The 17,497-nt window shown below is 40.7% G+C and overlaps 1 protein-coding gene across 1 annotated transcript in view; it reads right to left on the bottom strand.

The window, feature by feature from the left end:
- SLC35F1 (solute carrier family 35 member F1) overlaps window positions 1-17,497 on the bottom strand; it is a 227,820-nt gene that overhangs the window by 32,088 nt on the left and 178,235 nt on the right. Inside the window, exons 3-4 of the mRNA XM_059842227.1 lie at window positions 16,516-16,643; window positions 3,741-3,900 (exon numbers count right to left, since the gene is read on the bottom strand). Coding sequence (XP_059698210.1) covers window positions 3,741-3,900; window positions 16,516-16,643 — 288 coding nt within the window. The remainder of the gene's footprint in view (window positions 1-3,740; window positions 3,901-16,515; window positions 16,644-17,497) is intronic.

Consider the following 17,497-nt stretch of genomic DNA (forward strand, 5'->3'; position numbering starts at 1 on the left):
TTTTTTTCCCTTTATTTTAGTCCTCTTTTGCAATCAGTAATGGAAGATGTTCTTAATTTAAAATAGCCATCACGACTTCACAAAACTTCTTCATACCCCTGATGCATTTCATATTTCACAGTGGCTCCATTGATTCCTCACTGAGCTCACTTTTTTGGTATTTATTGCAGCTACTCACTGACACTTTAGGGAAGTATTGCTGAAAAAGCTTTTGACCTTAGAGCTCCTGCTGGGACAAAAATATCATCCTTTTGCATCTGTGAAACAAAAGCAGCTCAGAGGCTGAGCATTTTCACACAGATGGATGGCCTCAAGCGTCACACCCTGATAGCTCTTCCCAAAGGGCTCTCATGCTGAGTGTGAGCCTCAGCCTTCAGGGCCCTCCCAGAAGAGAGAGCCAAGATCTGTTCAGAGCACCAGACTCTGACACTGGAACCTCCTCTGGTACTCAGCAGCACAGGGTGGCTGAGGAGAACAAAAACAAATAGGGAAGTACAGAGGGACTTCTATCAGCCAGTTCTCAGTAGATCAGGCATTTTCTGAGACAGAAGTTGCATTAGACCATCAAATTTAATAAAGCTTGAGGGATTCTTCATCAATTTGAGTAAAATCCATATATTTTTGGCCTACTATTAAGAAGAACTTTATGCTTCTAACTTTTACTCTGAATACCTCAAAATCAAAATATCAGTCATCCCATATTTTTCTGAGAAATAATTAAAAATCACTCTGTATTGACTCTCTTCATATCACTGAAGACTTCATATACCTTTACAGGTCTCTTTCTTGCCTTTTCTGAGAGATGGAATGTCCCAGTCTGGCTACTGTCTTTTCACCTGAATCCATTTTATGCCCTTGAACAGCTTTCTCACCTCTCTCCATAGCTTATACAGGCTTATTTTCTGGTGATTTCTTTTTGAGATGCAGTGACTCTAGTAATACTTGGTACCCACGGAGTTAGTGCACCAAAACTTTTTATACTGGTGTAAAAATGTTGTAAAATATGTCTTTGCTTTCTTTCTTAGCCATTACTATTCTGGTTGTCAAATGCCTTATCTTTGCTTCCTCGAGAGGCTGAGACTTTGGAACTTTCCCCCAAGACTGACATATCCCTATAGACTTATTTTCATGCATGCAATATCCACATCCATCTACTGGTTTCATTCCTAAGGAAGCATGTGTCGACTAACTAGAGGCATTCCAAAGACTTTTAGGATAATAAAGTTGTATTTCACCAATTAAATGGTGTAGGTCATTCTTCAGAAGACACAAAAGGCATAGCCTGGCAAAACAATCTTTACATTAATGCTTGTTACCATATTTAATACTCTGTGGAGAAGTCAGACGGCCCAGAGCAGAGTTAGTGTTTTGGGAACTATTTATAGCATTATAGTGCAACACAAATCTTTTAGATGTGAATTGTGATCTGGCATGATTTCGTTTCACACTCCCAACAGGCCTCTTTGTCAAATTTTTGCCCTAGCCCCTGCCATTAAGAGGCGTTTCTCTTTGCTTTTGATTGTAGTTACTGATGAACGTGATACCTAAAAATCACTCTCAATGTGTCCCATTTTAAACTGAACACTGATATATGTATTATCAGGATTGATGGGACTGGTTGCAGAGACTGTTGTAAGTTAAAGCAAGGAAGTGCTTTGAAAAACTCGGATGAAACACAGACCTGTGTGGTTTAACCTGTGCATGGCAGGAGCAGAAGTGTGAAAGTAACTCATAGTTCAGAACAATGGTTTTTTCAGGTGTACTTGGCATGTAAGATGATAGAGATCTAAGTACTTAATAGTAATTGTTTTCCCATAGAGTAATGTGCAAAATATCAGTGAGGATACAACTGAAAATTGAAAGCATGTGTGCACATTATGCCTAATTCCTGCAGACAGTTTGGAAAACACCTATTAATCTCTCAGTGATACATTTTAAATTCATGTTCCCTTACTGTAAGAGTTGGCAGGCTAAATTGCCTTATGCTGTGGGTACCTAGCAGAGCCTTATGGCCCTTCTAACACAGAAAGCAGTGTGGTCAACAGGGGCACATAGGTATCAACAATTCTTGTCCCCTAAAATATAAGATAAACAGAGACATTTACTGAGGACTAATGAAGTATCATTGCTTCTGGTGTCTTCCTTACTTTAGTCTGTTCAGTCCTAGGAAACATCCTACAAATGGTGTACAACCTCTTAATGAAGAGTTTCAATATTTTTGTTCTTTTCTTCCTGCCATTAATTCTTTTTATTTGTACATTCTAATGTGCAGTTTTAGCCTTTCAAAGAAATTAAACTACGTGATCTACTTTTCTCTGTTAAAGACAGCATCATTAATAACATCACTATGCCACTAAAAAAAGTAAAAAAGCTGCAGTCTCTCTGCATAGCAATAAGCATGGACACAGTTTTTCATGTGCAGGTCCAATTTTAAAGGCAATAATGCATGTTAACAGATTTTTCTGGACAAATTTACTTAACAGCTATACCCATGCTTCAATAATGAACATGGCAAATAACATCTAATTACTGCAGTTGGATGGCAAAGTGTCAGTGCTCTTCAATCTGTTCCTTGTCTGCTTCCACTGCCCCACATGCTCCTGCTGGTCCACAGCTCACCCTCTCAAGCATGTTACTCTCCAGACTGCTGGGACACAGGATGTTTCTTCTGGAACCCTGGTTTGAAATCTCAGTCCCTCTGAAATCAGCCATTCCCAGCACAGCCTTGGCTGGCTGATTACACAGCACAGAGTATATTATTTCATTTTTATCTGGGGCAAGGCTACTTCTGGAGGAGACCAGTAACTAAAAGTCTCCTTTCCGGATTAAGGACAGAGATAAAAGGGGGTAGGGAGATATGGTGAGCACTGTCACAAACTTCATTGTTTTATTTAGTAGCATTCTGGCAAATGCAGTTTTTACAGCACTTGCATTTGTATTCAGAAAGCTGAGTCAAGAATTTTAAATCCCAGTGTATTATGCTCTGCTCACAATTCAGTGCTTTTAATTAAGAATGAAAACTGTGCCTAATTGACAATCTTTGAAAAGAATTTCCAGCCTTCCCACATCATTTGGCTTGGCACTAGAGAAATCAATGTGACAGGGGAAGTTGATCGATGAAATCGAACTCTGTCTAGTCTGCATTAATAGATACACACACATTATTCATATGATGCCACACAGGAAAAAAGAACATTTTACACACAAGGAGGTTCTTTTCAAAAACGTTACAGTCAAGTCCCAAAGCTTTAGGACGAGACTGTGTGCAAAACCCAGCTGGTAGTATACAGGTTCAGTGTGTTTTAGCACCTACCAAGTGACCCCACCTCTGTAGAAAAACAAGCCAAGTTAGGAGAAGTAAGAGGACACAGTGGATGTGAGAGGGGCTTACCACTCAGAAAGGTATCTGACTTGGAAAGGAAGCTGCTGAGGTTTGCAGTCCAACAGCTAAGCCAAAAGAGAACAATACTACAAATATTTAGCTGGTCCCCCCCAGCTTGCAGTGAGTTGTAAGACACAGGGCCCAAGAAACCTGTTTGCAGCAGTGCTGACTTGTAAGTGGTGACCCCTTTCTGCCCTTCTGACAAAGAGACAACTCTGAATAGTGTAGTGCTTTGGATACATGAAGGTACAGAGTTTCTTGCCAAATTTCCCCTTTTTTATGGCCCCAGTCTGACACACACTGGTCAATGGCTTCTCTGAACAGAAACTGGCCACACAACCCATTCATTCTTACTTACCTGCTCCTTGCTGTCTCCCAACGAGGACATCTGCTCCTGCCATGCAGCCCATGCCCAGAATGCAGACCACAATCCCAATGAAATGAACTACCTTGTATCGTACCAGTAAGAAAAACCAGGAGAGGAGTATCACCACTGGGATCACAAAACAGTCTAGGAGCTGTCAAAAAGAGAAGAAAAATCAAGAACACATCAACCTGCAAGTACTTAGCCCTGAAGTACTAGGACAGATTCCAGCAGAGGGAAGCAGGGTTAGTTTGTGACAGCACTTTCTACCAAGAGAAAGTATACTGAAGTGGCTCTTCATACATCAGACACAGGGTAAGACTGTCCATGCCAATTCCATGAATTCAGGAGTGCTGTTGCTCTATGATAACACTTAAACGCACTGCTCTTGCATTCAGATGCATATTACAAAGCCATGGGAAGAAAACCTGGGCCAAAAGAGAGTCACACCACTCCATCTGGTCCTCACTTCCAGCGATTAATAGACCAGGACTGAAGGTAGTTTTCCTGCAGTCTAGACATACACTTTAATTCAGTCATTTCAGGTCAAGATATGAGGAATGTTCATAATACACAAGTTGACTTGATTTGTTAAATCAGGCTGTATAAATCAGGGTTTCCTGCATGCAGAATACTTATGAAAAATCTGGCCCCTGTGGCCACTGTTACCTCTGAGAAAATAGAGTCCCATACGCCTTTGAAGGGAAAAAAAAACCCCAAAACCCCATCTTACATGCAGTGCAAGAAACTCACTCTTCTTGTCAATACACCCTTAGAAAAAACTTACTCAAAGAAATGTTGTGAAATGCAATTTTTAATTGTTTGGTTTTTTTCAGAGATATCAATCAATAGGTCCAGAGAAGATGTGATAAAAAAAGAAATGCGCCAAATGTTTGTGAGAGGACAGTCAGATTTGCAAACTAAAATATATTTTAGAAACTAAACTGCAAGTCACCAGGAAACAAAAATCCTGTGTAAGAAACACCCAAAGAAACTTGACTTTGATCATACTTCCTTAAAGGATACAGGTATTGAAGAGGTATTGCAATTCTGTGGACTAATGATGGGATTTAACAGATTGTGCAGGATATGCTACTGTTCATTGCCAATTGATACAGCATGCACCAAAGCTGTATCACATGCATCTTCTTCCTAATGAAAATGTCTGGAACAACCAAAGAAGGAGAACTGTGAACTGTGTCCATAGCTCTGGAAAAAACACTCCAGATATTGTTACATTTATTTTAGGTGATGTTGTTTGATTTTTCCTCCCTTTGAACCCACCACATGTTACTTGCTTTCTCAGTGTGATTTAGCACTAAGGACACTGTTATCAAATAAAGATCAGACCCCTTTTAACTTCTTTGTCCTTCCATGTGTTATTTGAAGAAAAAAGATTTTTGGATTATTCCAAGAATTTTTCTGCTTAAAAAATTCTTTTTTGCATATGGGATACATATGTAATAAACATTCTACTTGTGGGATCAGCAAAAATATAAAAACCAATTTTTGGACTGAGAATAATTTCCCTGAAACTTCCTTTGAAAAACAGGAGTGTGCAGTGAAAACCCATCCATTTCAAGATTTCCCACACAGCAAGACACAAAAGGCTTCAGAGGAAAACCAGTGTATCAGTGGGACCATGCTTCTCTTGGCAGGCTTTAACAGTCCCAAAGAGCTGCAGAACAGACGAAGGAAGTTACAAATGGGAACAGTCAATGCTAAAAGCAGGTTCTGCATTTAAAATGAGAGCTAATAATTTAAAAGTCATGGTCAGGCCTCTTTACAGTGAAAACTTTCTGCAGCAGTCCTCCATCCTTTACTGACAGAACACAAAAAGGGACAAAGTCTGAAAGAACTGGAACAAGCTTCTTTGCCTGCATGGGGCCTCTGCTCTGCCCCGTAGCACACCCAGCATGTACCCAGCTCACACTGGGCAGCTGGGCTGGGCAGAGACACAAGCAACACTCCACATCCACAGCAACAGCTCCAGAAGCTGTGCTGCTGAAGCAGCCATCTCCAGGGCCAGGCAGGGCTGCTGGCAGCAGTACTGAGCACACAGATTAAATTCTGGGCATCTGAGGGAAGGGCATCCTTCGGTGTGACCTATGGGATGTGGGCACAGCCCAACAGCTCCTGTCTCACTCCACACTCACTCATCGTGCCTACACTCACTGGATGTCTGTCCTTCAGCAGCCGCACTGGCACACACTACTCCCATCTCCTCTGCCAAAGGTGGTACCAAACAGCAAGGAGGCAGGCACTTCTCCTGCTGCTCACAGCTCTCCCTGAAGGTTTGAAGGCCTCTGCCACATTCCCTCCCAGTGCAGCATTGAACAGGTGAATTTAATTTACCATTTTCTGACCTCGCCACAGATTTCCATCACTTAATGTGTGGCTACAAAGAAGATGGAGGCTCTTTCTTTGACAGAAATCACATGGAGAATCATAGAATCACAAAATTATAGAGGGATTTGGATTGGAAGGGACCTTGAAGATGACCTGGTTCCAAGCTGCCTGCCATGAGCAGAAGCAGCTTCCACTAGACCAGGTTGTTCAAAGCTCCATACAACCTGGCCTGGAACACTTCCATGGATGGAGCATCCACAGTTTCTCTGGGCAACCTGCCTTACCACTCTCACAGGTGGTAAGATCTGTCCACTGTCTGATCGAATCCTGCACTCCTCCAGTTTAAAGCCCTTACCCCTTGTCCTGTCACTACATGCCCTTATGAAAAGTCCCTCCCCAGCTCTCCTGTAGACCCTGAAGTGCTCTTTAGGCACTGAAATGCTGCTACAAGGTCACCCCAGAGCTTTCTCTTTTCCATTCTGAGCAATCCCAATTTTCTCAGCCTTTCTTCAGAGGAGAGGTGTTTCATGCCTCTAATCATCTTTGTGGCCTTCTCTGGACTTGCTTCAATAATTCTATGGACTTCCTGCAATGGGGGCCCCAGAGCTGGATGCAGTATTCCAGGTGGTGTCTTATCAGAGGGGAGTAGAGGGAAGTCAAGGGGCAAGGAACACAAGTTACACTGGGAAAGATTTCATCTCAATAAAGAAAGAATTTTTTTTACAGTGGGAACAAACTCCATGAGAGACATGGTAGGGTCACCAGAGATTTTCAAGATGGGACTGGGTGCTAAATAATCTCATCTAGGCTCCCTTTCCCACAAAAGGCTGGACCAGTTTGGACGGCTCTCCTAAGCTGGGCTGTTCTGAGTCTAAATTGTTCTGTGAATTTAAAAATTTCTTGTACCTGCCACATGTGTACTTCAACATGCAAATTCCCACTAACAGTCATCTAGAGGAAATTCCTCTCATTCCATAAATATTTAAACATACCTATGCTTTCAAGTATGTGAATGAGTGTCTTTTAAGCAGTAACATGAGAGGACGTGTGAACAGAACCTTTCACAAATAAACAATGCTGATAACAGCCAGAAAACGCCTCCTTGGGCTGGCAATCCAAAGTCTAATTCACAAATTGTTATTTGGAATGCTGCAGTATCAATAGGGACAAACATGAAATGTAGGTAATGTTCACTGACATCATATAGTTCTTAAATTGTGCTTAGTTTATACCTTTAATTAAAGAATAAGGTAGACAGAAATAAATTAGGTTACTAGAATGTAAGCAATACGATAACCTAGAAAATATTATCTTTTTTTCAGGGATTGCTTTGAATTTCATTTCTCCAGGACTAAATTCACCCTGCCTTTTTTTTTTCCTCGGATAAATCTATCTAGTAGAAGAAAAAGATGCACATGTATTCCACAGACAAAAGATGCGAGATTGAGGATTACCTCATCTGCAACAGGGCGTTTTTATTGATTGGGGGTTTTGCCTTTTTTTCTTTCTTTGTTTGTTATTAATTATTTCAGCTATTAAGAAAAAATATTATACCTAATAGTAATTTTTCTGTCTATAACAGTAACAAAGACAGATTATGATTAGCTAAATTTCATTTACAGCACATAAAGGTCAGTTGTTTATCAATATTTCTCAAATAATTATGTCCAATATTTTCCTTCCTTTTAATTGTTTATTTAAAAGTATTACCTATACCCTGTCGTTAAGGCAAATTAATGAGTGGTCTGATTTTAATCAACATTCCTGTTAATCATAGAAATTGTTATATCTCACTAACCTAAAAGAAAACATATTTCCTGTGTTGCCATGGGGTGGTGCAGACCACGTTCTTTAACACTGCTGTGTTTGTGGCTTTCTCCAGTCACAGCTACGGGGCTGCTTTAGAAGGCAGGATACAAAAATATGTAATCCATTGATATACTGTTCTAAAGAAACTTCTTTTTATTATAAGAATGTTATGTTGTTGTAGAAATTGAAGGTTATCATTTGACTCTAAAAGATACCACACTGCATCTAAGTCTGTTGATGAAACACACTGTTGAAATCTATTTCCTCTGATTACTTGTTTGTTAAATTATTATCCTTGTGAATCAAAGACAAATACTCTCTTGCTAACAGTAAAAATCCAGGCTCTGGTATCACAAAATCACCATGTCTCTGCATACCTACAGCAAGAATGTTCTGTCAAATCATTGGAAGGGAGAGCTGGCAAGCTTTAGAAGAGAGGTCTGTAGTACAGAGCGAACTGCTGATCTGCAGTGATATCAAAAAGAAAAAAGCTGGTCAGCAAACTCCCTATGGGAACAGCTGAGCTGAATCTTCCTTTTTAAACATTCATTGGATTTTTTTCCCCCCCAAGAAAAAAAAGCCCTTTTTTTCACATTAGGGGTTTCTCATTAGTGCTGCCCTCCAGCAAATCATGCAGAGAATCAGCTGCAGTCTCTACCTCCCCTTCTCTCCAGAGGGATCAGTAAAACCAGTGTCACATCCATCAAACATTGTATGGTCAAGCACACTCCATGGCCACAGAATTTCAGCATGTGACCTGGAAATTTTAATACAACAGCAAGTACTATAGCCAGTGAGAGACACAGCTTCTCTTATTTACTTGGGTTTTTTCCAAAGGAAAAAAGGGCTTGTTGCCTGTTCAAGTGCTTTTTATCCTCCAGTTTTCAGACCACCTTCACAATATTGCACACACTTGATTCAACAAAATCAGATGAGATGTGAACCCTCACAGAGCTGGATGCCAGCTGTCAGGGGAGCTGCACTGCAATTCTGCTGCCCTGCCACCAAAACCTTCTGCAGGAAAGGTGTGGATGCTGGCAGCATCTCTGACACGGTTATTTCAAACAATTCAAATAAAAAAAAAGGAGCACTGGTTTTATCTTTCATGTTTCTATTTGATACCTCATCACAACTTTACCCCTTTCTTGCAGGCCTTTCATTTAATCACAAAATTAACGTGAAACCATTAACTTTTCATTCAGTCAAAATATACAGTACTTCAGGTATGGAGACTGGTGAAAGAACCACTGACGTAATTTGTTTTCAAAAATGTAAAAATGTGTATTTCCATGATGTGGAAAAAACAAGAGTCAGAAGAGTGCTCCCAGTCTTCTCCACTTTGCCCACAAGATCTCCAATTTTTTCTTAATGCTTCTAGAACTGTTCCTATCAGTTTCTTTAATCTGTTCTCAGTGTTTTCTTTTTCCCTGTGAACACAGAAACTCACTTAAAACTTTGACTAATGAAAGACCTTTACCTCTATTTGACTTGTATGTATCAAAACCTGAGATGAGGAATCACAGCTTCACCTTTCTGTGCACATAGAAGGAGTTTAGTGGTTTCTTGAAGTTACATTAAATGAAAGGTGGTGGTCACACCCAACCCACAGTTCCTCTGCTCTAAACTCTCTACACAAGGACATGCCTTACTACCAACATGAATAATCACATCTTGACTCCTTTAAAAAAATAGCTCTTCATCATTCCCTACATGAACTCCAGGTGTGCTTATTCAGATCTACAGAGCCCCAAGATCGTGCTCTGAGCAGCAAGGGAAGGGAAAATAGATATACATGACATTTTAGATTTGTAGACCATGGAAATGGTCTTTCCCTTATTTGACTTCTTCTCTGATTCTACATACCGTTGTCAGAAAAAGATCACTGTAAGACAGTCCTGCCAGCAGGCATGTGTTTCTGCAGAATCACCTCCCACCCCCAATTCCTGTTTAGCTTCTCTCAAAGTAAGCTGACTCTGCTCTCAAAGAGCTGGGCAGATAATTTTTTCAAGGCTACTCATTAGAAACTTCTCCATGTCACCAAGTCCTTTACCTATGTGAGGCATGAGATCCCAGCCTAAGAAAATTCATGGATCTCTCCTACAGGAAAACCTCTGCTTTTGCATGTACCTGCCAATATATGCAAAATGGGCACAGGAGGCCAAAACCACTGCTCTTGTAATGGGCACAGCTCCACTGAATTTAATGAGATTTTGCACATTTATGTTAGTAAAAAGTTTGGCTCTGGGTGAATTTTGCCTGTAGAGGCAGGAGCTCTGGATACTGAGAGCTCTGTTGACTTCAAACCCACGTACAGAGACTGTGGACACTGTAGGACCTGGTTTGCACACCACAGATACGCAATAAGTTAAAAGACAGAACAGTAACTGAAATCTGATAATAAATCAGATACAAGATAGCCTCTCACAGTATAAATGTGCAGTATGCAACACTTCTGCAAAATGCTGATCCGCAAACTTTATTAACATTGCTCTATTTCCTCACTGCCCTGAAGCAGAACAGGAAAGTGTGGTCAATCTTGCATTCATAGGATGGGAGGAGGAAGGGAAAGAGTGGAATTTATCTCTTCTTTTGGGATAATTCACATTAGCAGCCACCAGAAAAAATGGAACAACTTCAACATTGCACATCCCCTGCTCCCTGCCTCCCAGATTTGCTTCAAACCCATCTCAAACCTTCTGCCTCAATGTACTTTGAGTCCACAGGGACCAAGAACAAAGTAAAGACTATTGCCATCCAGATCTCTTATAATAAGCACTTACTGCTGACTCCTTTCCTTTTCTGGTGGCTGTTGTTGAGATATGAAAACTGCCAGAGGTAATTGGAAGTGTGATGTACTGCTCAGCCTCACAGTGATCTAAGAGTTGAGAATATCAGCATCACAGCTTTATAGCCTGTCTCCTGGTGTCTATAAATCCCAGCTTTTACTACCTTTGTTTTCATCATGCCAATCAAAAGCTTGATTGCCCAAGGAATAAATTACCAGATAAATCGCTATATGGAAACATCTCTGTCTCCTTGACAGTGCCTCTCTTCTTATGACATTGCATGTATACTCTGCAGTACTATTATGCAAGGTGTTGCAAAAATAATCCAGATTTCTGTGTGATGTCATAATATAGAAAAAGGATAACCTGCAGAAAGTGCAACATGAGTGTAATATGGAGATGGAGCAAGGAGAGCTAATTAATTTTTGGTAAGGGTGAAGGGTGAGGGCAGTCTGCCTCCTAACACAGCTTGATATGATGAGAAAACAACTACTGGCAGAAAAGATTACAATTGTTAGTATATAACAGGTGTAGTGGAAGACATTATGGATTTGGGAGGATGTGTGTGTGTGGTGCACTGTAAATGCAGTACAGGTAAGTTGAAGTTAAAACACAGTTTCAAGGAAATTTAATATCTAGATCTAAGTAACTGCAACAACTTCAGAATCTTTTAATTCCCTCTGGGGGACGCAATTTTATCTGCTGTGTAAAACTGTCTCTAACAGTATTTAAAACATCCTTCTTGAATAGTTATTAAACCTTCCACAGGCCTACACCAGGGCTGTTTTAAAACCCATCAGGATAAATAGGACACGCATTACCACAAGCAGTCTGAAAGTTAAGTACGTCGCTTTTAAAACAAGTCCACGGGACCAGGTGCTAGTGTACAAGGGAGTGCTTAGTGTACCTTCTGTATCTGGTACCGCTGACATGCAAGAAGGCTGCAAAATGTTCTGCAAGTCAGAGTAAGACAACAAACAGAAACTAAAGATCATTTCACAAGTTTGGGCCATCTGGGAATCAACACATGTATGTCTGATAACATTAAGTGTGACTGATCTCTGGTACTTCTCGAAATAGGTGGGTTCGGATACCAAATTGATCCACTTAGAAACTCCTGTGTCTTTTACTTGACTCAGTTTTTTAAGCACCCTCTGGAGAACAGTTTTCTTGTACTAGCCTGAGCATTTTCATGGAGATAGAAGGCTTGAGTTGCCATGCCCTCCGCTGAGATGGAGTTGAGTCAAGCCCTTTCTGTGGGCCACTGCTTTAAAAACTATGACTTGATGAAAAAGGTGGCTCCACACTTACAATTTGGAAAGCACTCCAGGCTTTCTGCAAGCACTTGAGGTGTGCTAAGATCATATCTAACAAATTGAGTTCCTTAGGATACTTTAATGTAGCAATACTTAGCTTTCAGGGTTTTTAGTGGAGGCAGGTATTTAGGCATCTCTCTGCATCAACACAGAATCACTCTGGGCATGCAAAGAACCAGAGCTTAAATTTACCAAAGAAGAAGCAGCCTGATAGGCTAAAACATGTTTTTATGCCCCAAGATCGTGCTCTGAGCAGCAAGGGAAGGGATAATAGGTGTCCACAACATTTTAGATTTGTAGACAGATGTGAGTTTCTTGCATTGTTCCATTGAACCGAGTCTTTGGATTGCACTGCTGGTGCTTAAAAGGGGTAACCTGGACTTTATCCTTAGCAAATGACCTGCACTGAAATGACTGAAACATAAATAGAGCATTGATTTTCAATCTAAATTCCACATCACCTAATTTGTAAGGGAGGCATTTTACTTGTTTGTTGGGGTTTTTTTAAAGAGGAAAATTATGTGTTTCTGGGCTTCACAGTACTTTGCTTTCATCTTATGATGAAACTGACTGCCACATTCTCCGATAGTAATTATAGAGTACATGAGGATTTGAAATAATCAGAAGCATGTCCAAAAGTAAAGGTTAGGTACCACATTCATTTCTGATTTGTGCCTACGTGTTCTCATTCTCTGTGATTCTGAAGGCATTTAGAGCAAGATATGTAGGAAGGTTTATCAGAAAATCCTGTTTCCCAGATCAAAGCCAAAAGAGAATCTTAAAATATAGAAAAATTTGGGTGTGAAACACTGAAAAAAGTAGGGCACCATTTTCAGTCTTTTCGTGGAACCACGATGAAATAATACCGAATATTAAAAACCAAAAGGATGGAGTAAAAACTGGAAAGTCTGACAGCCCTAAGAGTTTAAAGCTACTTGGCAAACAAAATTGTTGAATGCTAAGAGTTTTTTGGTGAAGCTGAAATCAAAGCATTTGCAATAAAGATGTATTTTTCCTGTTAAGCTTTGGCCTTCTGCTGAGACCAGTGTAATGCTTTTTTTGCCTAAAAGCACCACAAGCACTGCACACTTGCATGTTAGTTTTGCATGACGGAGCAGAGATGTCATGTGGAAAAAAGGATATGCTGTAAAACTGACATCATGCCAAAATGGTCCATGTACCACCACTATAAAAATACTGCAAAATTTCTCATTTACTCAAGTAACAATTTCAAAAACTCTTACATTTTCTCCATCAAAAAAGCCTTGATGTACATCCTGTTGAGTATAAAATCTATAAAATGACTTGAAGGGCTCCCTTCTCAGCCCAGTGTGTACACAGGCATAGCTCCCACAGCCTTCAGGCATACATGCTGATTTGTGGCAGGTAGCAATAGCTTCTTGGGTCTCAGTTCTGAAAGAATTGGAATATTTTTTGCTATGTGCCAGCAAGCATTTATGGCCTTACAGGTAGAGCTCCTGCAGGATCAGGCCTTGCAGGACAGAGAGTTCCTTTCTCTTGAGAGTTGTTTCCTTCTTCAAAAATCAGGTTCTAGGAAAAGTTTTCTTCATCTTCTATTTTCCACTTTTTCAGTCTTCATTTCATACAACGACACACTTAGACCAATGCTGAATAATTCCCTGAGCAGCTTCTGTCTCATCTTTAAATGAAATAGGGTGTTTGACCACATTTCAGAAAATGTGTCATTTGATTCAACATCTTAATGCATTACCTCATACTTGTCCCATTCTCATTGTATCTTTGGGCTCGTTCTCATTAGGCCATGAAATGAATTTAAAATGCAGCAGGTATTCCCAGTCACTCCATATGTATCCCAGCAAATAAGGACAGCTATGGGAAAAGGTGACCCTGTATTCACTCCATGCCTGGAAAAAAAGCTTGACAACGTTTGAGTTCCTACCTGTTCCTTCTTTCAAGCTACACAGGAAAGAACCTGAGCTCTGCTGTAATTTTGATGTGGAAGAGGTCTAAAAATGGACATGACATTGTCTGTGCCCTCTGACAGCTCTCCTGATCCACCCTCCTCTCTCTCCCCCTCAGTTTAAAAGGAGAACACGGATGATTTCAGCTAACAAATTCCCTGTTGAGGCACAGGCAATGCCCTTGAACTCTCCTGCCTGCTTCCCTATCACACTGTAACTTTTGATCTGTTGACACAATACACTAAAGGCCACACTCATTGCATTGCTGGCTCCAGGATCTGCATCTTCTGGAAGTGGGGGGTCACAAGTCTGGCCTGATGAACCTTTGATACGTGCTTGTTGGTGGCTTTGGGAGATGGGATTTAATGACCCGAATCATCCTGCTCAGTCCTCTATTTATACTTGCTGAGAGTGAATCACACAAAAGAAGCAATTCAGTTTGCTTTTCTCTTCGAGGCCTTTAGTGGCTGTAAAATCAGAGAATATGAGATTTATGTGGATTTAAGCTTTATTTTATACTAAGTAATCAGATTTGGAAAAGTGTTAAAAACAATATTACATTGTCTGGGCATGATTCAATGAATCCTCAAACCCGGATTCTGATGCCAGAGGCACTTGTGAATATTTAGCATAAACCTCATTCAGATTCCTTGAATTCATAGTTTTCTTCTATATTCACCTCTTATTCAGTTAAAGAAGCTCAGGATTTTCCAATACTGCTTTTCAGCTATGGAAGAAATATACTCTTAATTAGCTTTGATCCTGAAAAACATTAACTGGCGCTCCTTTATTTCATTAACTCTTATGCAAACTTCAGGTAAGTGAAGTGTAAAATGCATTGAACACTACCTACTGTTACTCAGTTACTTAAAAATAATGTAAAGAGGCACTAGGCTTGTTTTAGAACAAGCAGCAATTAAGTATTCAATGATTTCCCAAGACTGACAATTTTCAGAATCTTAAAAATGTTCTTCTTACTCACTTTTCCACTTAAATTGAAGGAGCCTGATTCTTTTGTGGTTTTATATATAAAATATCCAGATTGTATCTTTGAAGAAATTGGTACCCTAGCTTTTGCACATATAATTTTTAGCAGGGACTATACTTTTTGATAGCTGCAGCTGAGCTGTTATATAACACATCTAACGGCTTGCACTGAAGTTAGACTTCTTCATAAAAAACTGCATTCATTTTACTTAATGACAACTCTTGCACTCTGATCTAATTACAGGATCCTAAACATCCTCTAGCTGGTTTGCTTGGCAAGGCTGTGACAGCAGTGAGGGCTGCAGGGCTTGCTTCTCTGAGAAGCAGCCAGAAGCTGACAGAGCCACTGGCAGTTGTCTCCAAGATGAACCCGCTGCTGGCCAAGGCTGAGCCCATCAATGGCAGTGGAAGCATCTCTGGGATAACACAGGTAAGCAGGGAGAAAAAAAAGCAACCCTGTGCAACAGAGATTGGAGCTGGAGAGAGGAGTGAGAACACGTGAGAGTAGCAACTCTGCAGACACCAAGAGCAGTGCAGAAGGAAAGGGAGGAGGTGCTTCATGTGCCAGAGCAGAGATTCCCCTGCAGCCCATGGTGCAGACCATGATGAGACAGAATGTCCCTCTGCAGCCCATGGAGGTTCACAGTGGAGCAGAGATTCACCTGCAGGCTGTGCAGAACCCCGAGCTGGAGCACTGCCCAAAGGAGGCTGTGATCCCATGCAAGCCTTGTGTTAGAGCAGGCTGCTGGCAGGACCCATGGAAAAAGAATCCCATGCTGGAGCAGGTTTGCAGGGACAACCTGTAACCCCAGAGGGGACCCACTCTGAAGCTGCTGGCTCCTGAAGGGCTGCACCTGTGAAAGGGACCCGTGCTGGGGCAGTTTGTGAAGAACCACAGCCTGCAGAAAGGACTTACAGGGGACAAGTTGGTGGAGAAGTGTCTCCTCTGGGAGGGATCCCACACTGGAGTAGGGGAAGAATGTGAGTGATTTGACTGTTAATAAATTAAACTAATTTCCCCAAGTTGAGTCTGTTTTGCTTGTGAAGGTAACTGGTGAGTGATCTGTCCCTCTCCTTATCATGACCCACAAAACTTCCTTTATATTCCCTTCCCCCTGGTCCAGCTGTGGAGGAGAGTAATACAGTGGCTTTGGTGGACACCTGGTGTCCAGGCAGGGTCCACCCACCCTAGACCTTTAGAAACTCAGATCTAATTAATGAATCCTAAAAGAAGTGCTTGCATTTTCTCCAAGTACAATACAAAATGAGAAAAACATTTCAGCCAGTCTGAAAATATTTCCTCAAAGGATTAAATTATGTAGATAATGACAAAAATGTGGTTATGTATGGTTTAGCACAGAGAAATAAAATGAAAGAATGTTTTTGTACAGTTTGGAAAATACTGAGTAATAAAAATAGTCCAATATGAAAAAATGTGTCTTACGAGTCAGCATTAAAAAGTACACAGAAGTCAGAGGCAGCAATTAGCTATTGGTTCACTGAAGCCAATGGATACTGCACTACTGACCCACTGAACCTATTACCTTACCTCAAAAGAGCAAATCCTTTGAGTCCTTACCTGTACACTGGTAAGAGTTGTGTATTGATAAGCTTTGACTACCAGGTAGTTGGCTTCTATATCTATTATCCCCAGGATCATGTACTTCCACCATCTCCTCTTCAAAATTGCCAGCAAGTTTTCTTCTCCTGTGGTAGCAAACAAGAACAGTTATGTAAGAGTGAGGTTTACATGGCCCAAATACCTGCCTGTCCAGAAAAATTATCTAGACCTCTCGAATGTACACTAAGCAGTTGAAAGCCACCATATACAAAGAGGTACTGCAAGGAAGTGAAAACTAATACACCTTATTTGTCTAGCAGATATTAAAAGAGCCAGCTTGGCAAAGTAATATATACACATATATGTGCACATTTAAAGTGATAAAGAATAGAGTAGCTATACTTTTTATACTTTACATTTATACTTGCCATACACTCTGATAAAATGCTGTATGCTGCACATATGATGCAACAGGTTTTTGCCAGGGTGGGAGATCATCAGTATTTTTAAATACGATGGAATATTAGAGCAGGAGAGTAACAGCATCACATTGGGGCATAGGACAGATCCCGTTCCAAGGATGCTTATTCTGATCCTAGAGGTTCAAAGTATCAGACTTGTTTTGAGAAAGGCTGCACTGAGACATATTTTGGGTGGCAGTTGCTCTGCTCCCAGAATCTTTTTTCTAAAGCAGGCAGGTTTGCTGCCTTCTATGGCAACCCCGTCAATCACCCAGTATTTAATCTTCACCACTTGAAAACTGACACTACAATACAGCCTGCAGATCAAACCCAACTTTCAAAAGGTCAAAGCATTCCTCATGGTAGACTAGGGGTTATTGTTCTCCATTCAAAAGCAAACAGCTCATTAATTAGGGTGGGCAAACCTGTGACTTATTTGCATTACAGTGAGTTCCACACATGATGAGACTTCACTGTGAAAGGGGCAGACTCTGACTGAGCACTGTAGGACTGGAGGTCTTTCAGAGTCTGTAGCCTAG

The sequence above is a fragment of the Haemorhous mexicanus genome, chromosome 3, assembly GCF_027477595.1.
Source record: "Haemorhous mexicanus isolate bHaeMex1 chromosome 3, bHaeMex1.pri, whole genome shotgun sequence".
NCBI classification, from domain to species: Eukaryota; Metazoa; Chordata; class Aves; order Passeriformes; family Fringillidae; genus Haemorhous; species Haemorhous mexicanus.